Source organism: Echinops telfairi, unplaced genomic scaffold, assembly GCF_000313985.2.
Source record: "Echinops telfairi isolate 266 unplaced genomic scaffold, ASM31398v2 ScPeMD7_3533;HRSCAF=4204_0, whole genome shotgun sequence".
NCBI classification, from domain to species: domain Eukaryota; kingdom Metazoa; phylum Chordata; class Mammalia; order Afrosoricida; family Tenrecidae; genus Echinops; species Echinops telfairi.
In genome coordinates, this window is record NW_022107431.1 from 106335713 (window position 1) to 106350355 (window position 14643).

The 14643-nt window shown below is 35.9% G+C and overlaps 1 protein-coding gene across 3 annotated transcripts in view; it reads right to left on the minus strand.

The window, feature by feature from the left end:
- Positions 1-14643, minus strand: part of ADGRB3 (adhesion G protein-coupled receptor B3) — a 513164-nt gene that overhangs the window by 495451 nt on the left and 3070 nt on the right. For 2 of the 3 annotated variants that reach the window (XM_045294359.1, XM_030886780.2), the window contains exons 2-3: positions 11041-11202; positions 6229-6393 (exon numbers count right to left, since the gene is read on the minus strand). In XM_045294359.1, the coding sequence (XP_045150294.1) occupies positions 6229-6393; positions 11041-11202 (327 nt within the window). The remainder of the gene's footprint in view (positions 1-6228; positions 6394-11040; positions 11203-14643) is intronic. The other variant, XM_045294360.1, reaches the window with a different exon arrangement.

Here is a 14643-nt window from a genome sequence, read left to right on the forward strand (position 1 = left end):
AATGGATTTGCAATGAAAAAGTCATTGGTCTGGTAAAATTTTACCACGTGATCGTCAGCATTGTTTGTATCACAAAATACATGTTTTCCAACTACTGATCTTTCCTCCTTGTTTCCAGGTTTCTATCGCAATCACCAATAATTATGAATGCTACTTGATGGCATATTTGATCTATTGAATGAAGAAGGGGAATAATTCTTCCATTTCTAAATTATTTGCTTTAGTGGTTGGTGCCCATATGTGAAAAATAGTCATGCTAAGTGGTCTTCCTTGTAGGCATATAGTCATATAGTTCTTATCCTATCATAGATAGCATAGCCTTTCAAACTATATCTTGACATTTTTTGGTTTTGTTCTTGTTTTTTGATAATGAATGTGATTTCATTTCTCTTGAATTTGTCATTCTCAGAATAATAAATCATATGATTATCTAATTAAAATGGCTAATACAAATCCATTTCAACTCATATCTATGATTTAGACCATTGTACCTTCCTTTTCATTTTTGGTGACTTCCAATTTTCCTAGATTCATACTGTGATAGTTGGGTTTTTTGGTGCCAACAATGGCACCTATAAGAAGATATGGGTGGAGTTTAGCCTGTCAATCAGGGCTCAGCTTGATGAACTTCTATAGAGGTGCACCCCAGATAAACGGCTCTCTGAAGACCAGTCTCTCTCTCTCTCTCTTTTACCTTCCTGTTAAGGAGCCACATTGAGACCTGCTCAAGGCCTGTGATGTGGCCACAGACATTGGATCTACACATCTCTGCACCCACCGGCCTGTGGTCTTCCTGCATTCTACATCATTGCATATGGTTGCATGAGTCTGAAGAGGGACTTATGGACTAGTATTGAACTTATGTCCTAGGATCTGACTTATTAACTAGTATCAGACATATGGACTTGAGTTGGACTAGACTGGGATGTTTTATTGATGCACAATGACTTTTTGATATAAAATTCTTTCTTATACTTATATGAGTGTGTCTGGATTTGTTACTCTAGTCAAACCGACCTAATGCATAGATTGTAGATTTCACATTCTGATTATGAATCGGAGTTTGTCAATGTTTCTTCTTTTGAGAAGTGCCCCATCATCAAGTTAAGATCTAAACTATTTTGGTTCATTTACTTGGTCAACTCTTTGAGGAGACAGCTGTTCTCTTCTTGTATTTTGACTGCCTTCCGACCCAAGAGTCTCTCCTTCTGTCCCTTTAACAGACAAAGTTCTGCTGATATTCATAATGCTTTCAGTGGTTAAACTCTTAGAAGTGGATCACTCATTTCTTCTTCCTTGTCTGTTCTTCTGGAAGCTCTGCTGAAACCTGCTTGCCATGAATAACCATGTTAGTATTTTAAAATATCTGTGACATAATTTTAGAATCACAGCAACAGACAAGCCACCATATTATGACAACTGAGAAGTCATGTTTATTATTGACTGAGTTATTTGATTCACAACATGTCAAGTGGTTCTCATACAATCTTGAGATGAGTGTTATTATTGTCCTTATTTAACACAATAGAAAACTAAGGGCCAGAGGATTGACACAGAATTTAAATGTGAGTACAGATTTAAATATGTGATATATTGCAAAAGTCCAAGATCTTTCCACTGTACCTCAATGCTACATTTAAAAAATACAGAAAAGAGGCTATATGGAAAATCTGGATGATTTTAGAAATTTGTATATTTCTATGTCATAGAAATCCATCCGATAGCAATGTATTAGATGTTACCAGGTAAAAAGATGCATGGAAAAATAGAGAGGAAATGGAAGAGAAGTTTCTTGCCATTAAATAATATATCAGCAAGGGAACAACAAGTGATTCAAAATCAATGACAGGGAGGGGATGGGAGGACTGGTAGAGAGTGACCAAGAGCAAGGTAACTGAGAGGAATTACTGAAACCAGAATGAAGGCTTAACAGGAGGAAAGCATAAGAAAACAGAGGTAAGGAGTAGGAGGCAAAGGGCATACATAGAAGCCTAAGTACAGACATGTACATATATAAATATATTTAAGATTATGGGAGAAATGGACCTAGGCGCACATATTTATAGGTTTAGTAGTAGGATGGCAGGTGGACATTGGGCCTCCTCTTGTGCACTCCCTAATACAAGAGCACCTTGCTCATCTAAACAGTCATTTCATGATACCCATCTTCCTGACATGATCGCTGAAGACAGACGTGTGCGTAAGCAAATGTGGTGAAGAAAGCTGATGGTGCCCGGCTATCAAAAGATATAGCGTCAGGGGTCTTAAAGGCTTGAAGGCAAACAAGCGGCCATCTAGCTTAGAAGCAACAAAGCCAACAGAGAAGAAACACACAAGCCTGTGTGAACACGAGGTATTGAAGGGATCAGGTAGCAGACACCAAAGAACAAAAAACATCATTGTGTGATCACCTTCCCTACATAAATGTTGAAGACGAAAGTGTGCATAAGTAAATATGGTGAAGAAGGCTGATGGTGCCCGGCTATCGAGACCTATAGCATCTGGGGACTTAAAGGCTTGAAAGTAAACAAGTGGCCATCTAGCCCAGAAGCAACAAAGCCCACATGGAAGCAGCACACCAACATGTGTGATCATGAAGGGCCAAAGGCTTCAAACAACATCGTCAATGAGGGTGGCGCGTGATGGGGACCCAATGCCCATCTCTAGACAACTGGACATACCTTGCAGAGGGGTAGTGGGGAGGAGATGAGTCACTCAAGGTTCTTAAATGCTTCCTCTCCCCCATTACCATGATCCCAATTCTACCTTGCAAACCTCGTTAGACCAGAGGATGCACAGCGGTACAGATGGGGCCTGGAAACACAAGGAATCTAGGACAGATGAACCTCTCAGGCCCAGCGGTGACAGTGGCGATACCGGAAGAGAAGGTGGGGTAGAAAGGGGGAATCGATCACAAGGATCTACATATAACCTCCTCTCTGGGGAATGGGCAACAGAAGGGTGGGTAATGGGAGATGCCGGGTAGTGTAAGATAAGATACAATAATTTATAAATTATTAAGGGTTCATGAGGGAGGAGAGAGGGGGAGGGGGAAAAGGAAAATGAGGAGCTAATTCCAGGAACCCAAGAGGAAAGAGAATTCTGAGAATCATGAGGGCAACAAATGTATAAGTGTGCTTTACACAATTGATGTATGTATGGATTGTGATGAATTGTATGAGCTTCAATAAAATGATTAAAAAATAAAAATAATAAATAATACATCAACTAATATTGGTGATTCAATTAATAACTCTATGACCTTGATGCTTAATTAGTGACTTTAGTATTCAAAGACATAATACATTTGAGTTTTTAAAGCTGGAATATCAGAATTTTGAATTTGATTAGATATAATAAACACACCCAAAAGACCTTTCCATAATATGACACTGAATTTGTATAGAAAAGAGTAGCAGTGATTGTGTCTTATGAACCATTAAATGGATGAATCATAGTTAAATCATTTTCCTTCTCTTGGCTTCCTGTCCCCCTTCCCCCGCTTGACAACAATCTTTGTTTTCTGACCAAGCTACACAAATAATAACTGGTAACTTCAATGAAAAAACTCTGGATTGACTCTTTCCTTTAGTTCTTCCAGCCTTATTTGACTCGCGTGGAACGGTCTCCTCTAACCTCAAACTGGGAGGCAGCCTGAATGCTGCTCTGCCATTATCTCCCACTATACCCCTCACAACTCACATAGGTAAGCCCTGCAAAGACGCTGAGTTATTAGATACCCGGTTTGTGATTCTGAATGTTTCTATCCTCCTGTTAGCCCTTCACAATCTGCCTACCCAAGAAAACCCTCATAGCTCCAGCCTACGGTACCCATCATGCTCCCGGTCCAACGACATTTTAGGTATATCTCAGGTAGAATGGTTAGAAGAAGCATATACTAAAACACAAAATCCTCAAATCAGCAAATTTCATTGAGGCTAAAATATCTGTATTTCCAAAACGGCATTCAACTTTAGCACACTTATGCATGAATTTTCTGAATAGACTGTACATTGCTTGATATCAGGGACTACATATTTTTATCATTAATGCCTTAACATCTACATAGTTGATACTTATGTATTCCGTGAATGTGCCCGAGTTTAGCTACATAATAATTAGCTATACAGAGAATTCTAAATGTTTGAACCATATTCAACCTTTTATATTTTAAAAGCACAAGGCCAACATTTCAAGCAGATTATAAAAACAATTTTAAAAATTATAGTTGTTAGAATTTCCACTTAGATAATAAATTAATCAAGGTACAATGTAGCAAGAATTTTGCATATTTTTGATACAACTAAATTTAATAATAGATATACCAAGATTAGGAAATTATACATAAAAAGTTATTAATAATCAAGGATGGATTCATGATGCTTATTTATATTATAAGTAATATAAACAAACCTGAAAATGAAGGACCAACATTGAAGCCATCTGACCTCAATGATCTTAGAGTGATTTCCAGCAACAGTGTAAGATCATTAAAAACAACTAACTTGAAAACACACATTTGTTGCTCATGAATATCTTCTATGTAGACAACACACACACACACAAAATGTGCAGAACACACTTAGGAAACTAATGTACAAGAGGGTTGTGTGGTTTGCAGATATTCTCACAATGTGCATATTATTCACATAAAATATGCAGTGTTATATTAACTGAAGAAAACAAGCTTTTATATTTGAATTCTAACAAATCCTATCAGTTTATAGGCTGGTTTTTGATCCTAATAAAGTTGATAAACCAGATTATGAGACACCTTGCTTGTAATATTTGAACTTATTGATAATATTATAACTTTGTACTTTAGGAGTAAATTAACATAATTTTAAAAAACCAGATGGAAAATTCCATAGTTACCTATTATTTCTTTATCTCCTCATACAATTTTGTTTTTCTCATTCCATTGGACAAATGAGAGTAAACTATATGTGATATTTAGTAAATGTCACAGTTCAGAAAAATTATAAAAGGATTCAAAACTTTGAATAAGTTTTGGCAAATGTTTGGGGGAAAGGTAAGGCATACATATGTATGTCTGTGCCTTTGTGTTGATCTATTTTATAAAGAGAAAATAAGATTGATATCAAGAACTAGTTCAAACCCATCCGCTCACCCATGGGAGAAAGATGTGGCATTTGCTTCCCTAAGTGTATAATTTTGAAATCCTGTGGGGCAGTTCTCTTTTGTGACATAGGGTCCCAAGAGGGGCAAAAGGGTTTCATACCCTTCTTTTAGGTCTCTGGGTGGATCAAAGAACTGTTGGTGCTAGAAACTTGAATGCACCTCAACTAGGTAGCACCACTGTTGAAGACATGGCCTGGCGATCTCCTTCCAGTAAGATTACAGCAAAGGACACTCGATGAGCACATTTCACTCTGTGTGAATCTGAATCAACTGGACGGCGTCTAACAACAAAAACAATTAACCTTCCGCCCAGGTGTGTCTTTTCCAGTTCTGAAGCTGCTATCATTTATGTACGTGTATGCTCTTCCATAAATTGTGAGCCCCTTGAAGCTAGGATCAGTCACTTTTATTCATTTTGTAGGGATTTGTTTTATGTTTAAATATATGAATAGTTTAAATAAAATTATGCTATTAGGAGCGCTGATTTCTAGCATAATGGTTGAAGTCAATTTTCGACATAATAAAGATTTGGAATATTTTAAGAAAAAGAAAATATTACGATAAAATACAATCTATAAACAGAAAGCATAATCCGTAAAAGTATATGAATATTACATAGTATTTAGGATCTAAATATTGCATACATCCTGAAGTGGATCTAGAAAGTCTAACATCCCAGCCGGTATTTGGCCATTTTCACACATTCACATTCTCTATTTTCAAATGTGTGTGAAAGAATAACATGGGGAAGGCAGCCTCTAAAATTAACTCTCTAGTTGGACTATGAAGGCAGTAATAAATCTCACGTTCTTTGGGACTAACTGAAATCTTCTTAGAAGGGAAAACCAAATGTGGGTGAAATCTTCATAAAACCCAGAAGTGTGAATTGAATGGTACTCAGCCAACGACATATTTCATCACTTCATATAATAAACTCTTCAAAAGAACCCAGCTTCTTGGCACCAAGTTTCTCCTACCAAAGAACACTGTTTTTCAGGGTGACTGAAGGAGCATCTTACTCTTAATCTTAAGGACCAGAAATGAAGTACATAGACGCACAGTTCACCAGATTCAGAAAGCGCTCACCTGGGCAAAGGGCAATATTACAAGGCTTATGATGAGTTTCCGGCCCTTCACACGGCCTGCCCCCATACTGAGGCGGTGTGCATGACCTTGTTCTCGTTCGCTGGCCTCGACCACAAGTAAATGAACATAAACTCCACGGTGACCATTCCTCCCAAACTCCATGGACTGTAATAAAGCAAACAAGTTTCAACAACAAAAGCAGAGAGATGAAGTAAATTGTACTTTTTCTTTATAAAATTCTTCATCATTAAGAGGAAAATTTTCAGCAAACAGACAATTATGAGGATATTTTTAAAAGAAAAATTGTATTAACATACTCATGTGCCATAAAATATAAATTTTAATTAGAAAAGTCATTAAAATAGGAAAAACACATGTCCTCCTTCCACATTTGAACGTGATTTTGCACATACTGAAGCTTAAAATGTTTTTTTCCTCAATGGAAATATACTCTCTTTCCTCATGGCAAAATAGCCATGAATTATTTTTGATTGGAGAAAATTATCTGCAAGTAAACTTGCATTTTAGTAGGGAAGGATCCATTTATTTAATCCATTACCTGTAAATATTCAGGCTCAATGAATTTTTATTGATTTCAGAAAATAAAAAAGAACAAAATATAACAATGAATGATACATATTTTAAAAGATTATTAAGCTTACATTTGAGAAAAAACAAATATGTTTGAGCCATTTAAAATTCTTAGGTGTCTAAAGTCAAGATCTTTATAGCTAAGAGGGAAATTTAGACACTGTATCTGTTTATATCACATCCTCCTCTCTTCTCTCTTGTCAGAGGAGTGGCAAACATGAAGGTCTCTTCATGGTCATGAAGCCATTCCTCTCCCAAAAGCTTGATGGAACTGGAAATTTGCCCAATAAATAAAATTTTCTAGTGAAAATAAATATCCCATGTAAGATTACGTCTAGCATAACTGTGCGTTCATTGCTACTTTAGATATGTCATGACCATGAATTCAAGCTTCATCTGAAATATCAGCACAGTTTACATTCTTCAATATCAAGAAGATAAATACCATGGATAAATATTGATACTTTCTTTAAAAGTTTATCAGGGTTAAAAGTTTAGGTCCCTTGCCTGTATTTTTACCTAACCACTCATCTCAATTCTTAATATTGGGAACAGTAAATAAATATTATTCTAAAAGAGAGAGTGGCAGAGAGAGAGAGAGAGAGAATTCTGACAAATTGTATTTTGGCTTAGATTTCAAAAGCTTTCAAAAGGGACTAAAAATTATTCATATATTTTAGACACAATTGAATTAATAGGAAATTATAGCACATACCTTATGTTTATATATGCTTTACATAAGATTTATTCTAAAGATGAGATATTTCCATTTAAATGGAAATTTGTTACATAAGTATTCTATCTTGCAGAAAAAATTTTCAATTAATCAGTCCATTCAAAAACTCAACTCTAAGAAAAGTAAATCAAATGAATAGATTTCAATAGTTACCTCTTTTGGTTTAGACAGTAGCTATATTATCAAATCTCTACTCTGTGATGTTTAGAGATGAAGTGAAGAATGCATAATAACAAAAGGAAGCACGACCAGATTTTGAAAGTAATATATAAACATTATTATTTAATTTTATTGGACTGTACACAATATAACATTTTATATAAAAATATTTTAAAAATAAATGAATAATGTAAGAACTGACATTTACAAAAATGAATTCAAAATCATTCCTTAGCCCACATTAGTTTTTCCTAAGGACTGAAATATGTTTAAGGTAGACTAATGGTTCTTCAAGTGGGATACTCTTGCTCCTAAAGGGCTCATAAGGGGCAAGTCAGGAAAGAGTTCTGGTGTCGAACCTTGGAATGAGGTGCTCCAGATGAAGGTATGCCCCTGGAATCTAGTGAGTAGAGGCCAAGGATGCTGCTCTTGTTTAGTAATGCACAGGACAGCCCGCAGTAACACTGAACTAGGACAAACTGAACATAGTGCTAAGGTGGAGAGACTTTGAGAGTAGACTGTTAAACTAGCAGTCATAAACCAGGCCAATAAATATACAATTTAAGGTAACTCTCCACTTTCCTCAGTTTACTTTCGGTGCGGACCCATCATTTTCTACTCCATGAGAAAAGCTACTCAAGAGAGTATTATGTCAAAGCATTCGTTTTGAAGAAGATTGGATTTTCCTAGTGCCAATATTAGAAGTGACATATAACTAAGCAATTTAATTTTACAAAACAATTTTTTTTTCATTTGAAAAGTAAAGAGGAAGGTAACTAATTTCTAAGACTACTGCTTAGCCTTTTATAGTTCAAATAAATGTAAGTTATAATTCTAATAATTCTATTATTCCATATGCTTTGTGGAAAGTGACTTCCAGATTCCATTCATTCTTTTCTTGAGTAATTTTCATTAATTAAGTGATAACTACATTTGATTATCAATAGTATGACAAATTGACTTTTGTCACTAAGCTACTAATCTTTTCTGAAATTTAAAGTATTATTTACAAAGATGTTTAAAGTACTATTGGTTTATTTAAGTCCATTATGCACTGCTTTCAGGACATATTTAGATAAAAAAGAGTATGCATCAACTAGCGAGGCAAACAACAAGACAAAATAGTGAACATAAAATATTTCACAACTAATAAAATTATCATCTGAAAATAATTTAAATTTCCCATCATGGGATATTTGTTCCACCTTTTAGTTAAGTCTTCATGTTTGCAAAGTTAAAAATAAATCCATAAAACTATTTTTCCTTCTCTTAAATTCAGTAAATGAACTGAACGGATTTAAAGATAACCTTTAGAAATCAATCATTACTACTTAACTAAATTTAAAAGAACCAAAACTATTTGCATATATGTGAAGGGAAACTAGTAATTATTATGTACTTCTTCAGTGTGTAAAAGTATAGGAAGGTTAAGAAACTGAGAAAAAATTGAATTATAGAATATGACTTAGCTTCAGGACATGAGGCACAAAGAGAAAGGGCAAGTCTGGCAATACCCCATGGAGCAAGGGTCCTGCGACAGATGCCCTCCGTGTCCAGTGAGGGTTTACTAAGCCATCTCTGGCAGATGATCGAGGTCTCCACTTGTCAACCCCATTAATGCACATAACCAACGTCTGGAGAGTAAACTCTGAATGGAGAATTGTGGAGAATGCTGTAGCACATTTGCAAGACCCGTTATTCTATTGTTGAATATGTTGAAAGATATATTGAAAATTCAAATCAGTACTTGCAATATAAATTTTGTTCAGTGTCATTATCTATTGACACTTTTCTTAATTACCAAGGGGGAAAAAAGCACAGGACATTAGATTCCCCACTGGAAATTCTTTCAAAGAGTGTCTACTTTAATTACTCAGCCAGATACCCCATTCTAGGCAACTCATCTGAAAAGCTACAAAAAAACTCATCTGAAAATCTACAAAAAAACCTTTGTTTTCGGAAGACTGCGTTTAAAATGGTCCCAGTTCCTTGCCTCGTCTCATTTGGCTACTGCCTCCCCTAACCAGAATCTCTCTGCTTCGTGGACACTGCACTGTCTGCTCCCTTGCATGGACGCCGGACGCTGTTTCTCTTCCGTTTTCCCTTCATGTTCTTTCTCCTCTAGTCTCATTTCCATGGCTCCTCACTGATTTTCTTTGTCTTCAGTGGCATTTATTGCTCCTTGCTGGTGGCATGTATTGCTCTTTGCCGGCTGTCTTTTCTTTCTCATAGATGTTAGCTTTCTGCTCCATTTAGCTTTTAATTCTACCTTCACCTATGGTTCTGTTCTCACACAATTCTGGTATAAAGGGATTTCCAATCTCATTGTCCTATTCCTCCTCCACCTTCTCCCCATTGCTCCCTTTACCTTGTATTTCATCCAGAATGCCTTTTAAGGACTCTCCCTTACCCTGTTCTGCTGGAGAGTTAGAATTATCCATTCCCTTCCCCTAGGCCACCCACGCTCTACTTTTCCCCTTGGCAACCACAGACCCCATCATTTCTGGAAGGCAAACTCACCAGCAAGCCTTCAAACACAATTGAGCAGCTCAAGGGCAGCTGCAATGCAAGCCCTCTTCATTATGCACACCCCACATGGGGGGCCGGGGGAAAGAATGTCAATGCACACTCGGTGCCAAGGGCAATGGGCAGCGAGTTTGTAGTCACCCATCCACCAAAGATTTGAATAAATCTGGAGATCCACAACATCATGTGCTACAGACTTCTTGAAACAAAGAGCAGGCTTCTTTGAATACTTAAGTTTACAGGATAATCACTAGTCTGAAATGTAGAAAACCTTAACTGTCGGAGTAGGCATCAATTGAAAAAGAAAATTCTGATGTAACATGGAAAATCTCACCCAAGGTGGATAAGTATTTGTGTTTTGCTCCAACAAACTTTAAAGATATTTTAAATTGAAGTAGAATGCCTTAATGACTAATTGAACAATGGCCTTAAACTAGCAACCTAAAGCTCATTTCCATATGCTAGCAGGTTGCACATGATTTCTAAATTATAAAACTGGACATTGTCCCATTGAAAATGAGGAAAATGTATTACAAAACTAAACACTATTAGAAGCAGATACAGAAACTTGGAGCTGATATTTGTGGGGAAGAGACAGAGGAGTGATTTATGCAATGCCCTGACCGCTCTGAAAGCAGAAATGATCACTTACGTAAGAAATGTTCAGTTGAATAAGTATCACACTTATCCATTCTAATTAAAATGCTGAAACCCAGTTCATATGGAAATAACAAATCGTTCCAAAAGCAAAGCACGACAAACTCAATAACATCCACAGTTGTAGTTGCTGCTGACACTACCTGGACAGAGGGCAGTGTTATTGCAAACCCTTGATTCTCTTAATGGGCCGCTGCAGTGTGTCCCGTAAGGTGATACACAAGTTCTGGTTCGCACCTGCGACCCTTGACCACAAGTAACTGAGCATGAGCTCCACTGGGACCACTCTTCCACACCAGATTCACCTGCGTGTGAGACAACAAATAAACATGAAACACTGTCTTGAATATTCACAGGGAAAGCATTATATCAGTCTGACATTATGACATGCAAGAAAAATTCTAATGTAAAAATGTGACAGTATATCAAAAGATAACACTTCAGAGGAAAAGAAATTTAAAGATAGGATGTGTAAAATGCTGATGCAAGAGCTGAGTTTGCTGTAACCTTGTTAGCAAAGCTGCTCTTCCCAAATTCCACTGTGCTACGGACGCTCTGAAGAACTAGTCAGCGTTTTTCAACAATAATGGTTTTTGAAGCGATTCTCTTCAAGCCAATCTAAGGTTTTGCACTATGATGGGAGAGGAAGCAAAATGTCTTGGTCAGCATACTCTATGTCTTTCGTGAGCAGAAATATATTGATGCATTCTTTCTCAATATCTAAACATCATTCAGTTGAATACCGCCACTCATTTATAATTTAAGCCGAGTATGATTCCCACATTTTCAACTTAAAAACAAAAGATTTATTTTGTGATCTACTAACAAACCTCTGCTCTTAACGTTCCCTAAGATTTTAAATACAGGGTGATTTCCATTTGATATAGAGAATTACTCTTAAGATTTCTATAAATGTAATATGAAACTAAAAGAAATAGGAACCTAAAAAGCCAGTGAATGTCTGATATTTTCTTCAAACCAAGAATCACATTAACACTAAGACTAACTTCTATTACCTAAAGTCATGTTCAAGGACATTTAAAGTCAGTTGTTTCTAAGGCTGTTACCAAAACCCAAACACACAAGCCAACCAACTGCCATAGAGTAGATCCCAACTCACAGTGGCTCAATAGTGACCCTGTAGGGCAGGTAGAACGGCCCTGCTGAGTTTCTGAGACTGAACATCTCCACGGAAGCAGGCAGCCTCATCGTTCCCGAGTGAGATCGGTGGGTTCCAACCGCTGACCTTGTGGTTTGCAGCTCCATGTGTAGCCCACTAAGCCATTGGGGCTCTTTAAGATGATCACACGGTCCTAATGGTCTATTCTAATATTAGGCTCAGGATAGATTTTTAAAACTGGTCTCAAACTTTGCCATTACTTGCAGTGATTGTTTAAGTTAACATTTAGTAGTTGAAAACCTTTATAAGTGAAATGTTTCTGAGAATTTGTATCCCTGATCAGGGAACAATGTAGCTCTAGCTTTTTACATGATTATGAATTTGCCTTTGGAATGGAGTTAAAGGGAAGAATCTGATCATCCATCTTCCCTATTTTGGCGTGGGAGACATCGGTTAGTAAATGCCATGCAAAGCATCTTAAGGCATCTGGTCCACAAACTGGTTGTTATTGGTGCTCCAGACAGAAGGAATTTGCACCAAAATTTAATTCAGCACACAATTATATCATTGATAAAATCCTGTTTAAAAAAGGCAACTGAAATAAAATATGTGTTTGACAAACATGCTGATTTTACAGTCTCACAAAGCTTCCTTTTTCTTTGAGGGTCCGTAACAAGCACTGGACACCTGACAATGTTTTTAGTAGCACTGTTGTGAAGTATTTACACTTTCAGCGGTAAATTGCAGAAATGCATGTTTAAGCATTTAAAGTGTTTGTATCCCATTAAGTATCAGAAAATGGGAATTGGAATAACTTATTAAATTAAATAGGACTGTTTTTCTATGTAGTGATCAGGGTTTGTCTTAGAAGTAATGTACATCTTTGTTCATTTCAGTCTATTTTACCTATACACATTTATACCTGTAATTCCTTGAAAATACTCTTGAATTGCTACTGAATAATATTTAAAGTACCAATAGTTAATGTACCATTATTGGTCTTTTTATATATAAAGACTAGTCCCTGAAGATTGAAATCAGTACTCTACAAACCTAATTATTTGAAAATATATTCACATATATATACATGCTTATCAACATTTAGCAGTGAAAATTTTAAGTTTAAAGTTAGTGAAAGTCTTATGCATTTGTTTTCTTATGATATTTCAACTTTGTGATTAAATTAAACCAAGCGAAGGCATTAGGGTTATATATTATTAAGACAAAAAGGAATAATGTGACCATTCTATTAAGTAAGATGTTAAAGGTCACGGATAAAAGTAGCTATGTTTGGCCACAAAGCAGTCTTTATTTTGCCCATGCATTGTTATGATGGCAGGAAAAAATTAATTAAATTAAGAACAAACCAGGATCAAGAATTACTTTTAAATACACCCTTGTACAAACATTTTTAAATTGGTTTGCTTCCAAATGCATGAATGTCCTGTGTCATTCTGACTGCCATGTGCCTGTTGCTTCCAGAGGATGAATGAGCTGTATATTCATCAATGCATTGTGATGACTTTGAACTGGCTAGGCATTAGTGCCTGGGTCATGAGAGGCTGGTTATGGAAGCTCAAAAATGGCATTCTGAATACTACTCCCTACTCCCTCAAATTGATGATCCAACTCATTGATCAAAACCAAAAATAAATAAAATGCCCACTGGCTTTCAAATTTGGAATAAAATTTTGCATCTAAAATGCAATGATCTTATTAGAGCTCAAGTACTACACTTTGATGGACATTTCCACTAATCACATACTTTCATGTGACCATTTCCTTCCTAAAAACCGTGTGAAGTCTATTCCACATGATCACATTGGGTCATTTCTAGAAACAGCTAAGCTATTTTATAAGGAAGATATTTAAAATAATTTAATTATATTAAAAATAAATATTCTATTTTAAATATCTGTATCTTGAGTGATGACACTCAAGACTAGTCTGGGGCTTTCATTTGTAACTGGGAAGTCCTATTAAAGACCAGTATCTAAGGTACTATTAAGGCTCATTTTGGCACCCAAAAAAGAAACAAGAAAAACGGAGAAAAGAAATAAGGGAAATCAATGTAATTAAAGTCAGAAGACTTGAGCTTGATAGAAAATCTAATGAATTCTAGCTCTGCGACCTTGGGAATGTCACCTGGTCTATCTCAGAAATACTTCAACACATTGTGAAATATACATCTACCTCAAATTTTGTGTTAAGCCAGATAATTTACGAGAGTGCTTTTGAAGTTATAAGCAAATTACTAACAGAAGATCTTGCTAGCATGTTAAATTATAAAATTAGAAGCATAATTTTAATTTTATTTTTCCATTTTAGATTTCATGCTGCACATTCCCAGAGTAGCCTCTTTCAAACAAAAGACTGATTTTCTAAACATGCTTACACAATCATTTACTATGATGAAAAATCTCATGAAAGAAAATCAAGATGCCTTAATCCATTTAATTGTAATTCAATTAAGATATTTCTGTCTATCACTTCATTTTATTTCTCATGATCTTAAAGGCAGATTTTCACCTAGATTGTTGATCAAAGCCTATTTATATTCAGACTAGTTTTTGGCTCAAGTTATTTTGATTAAATAATGCCCCTTTACTTGATATTATCCTCCCAT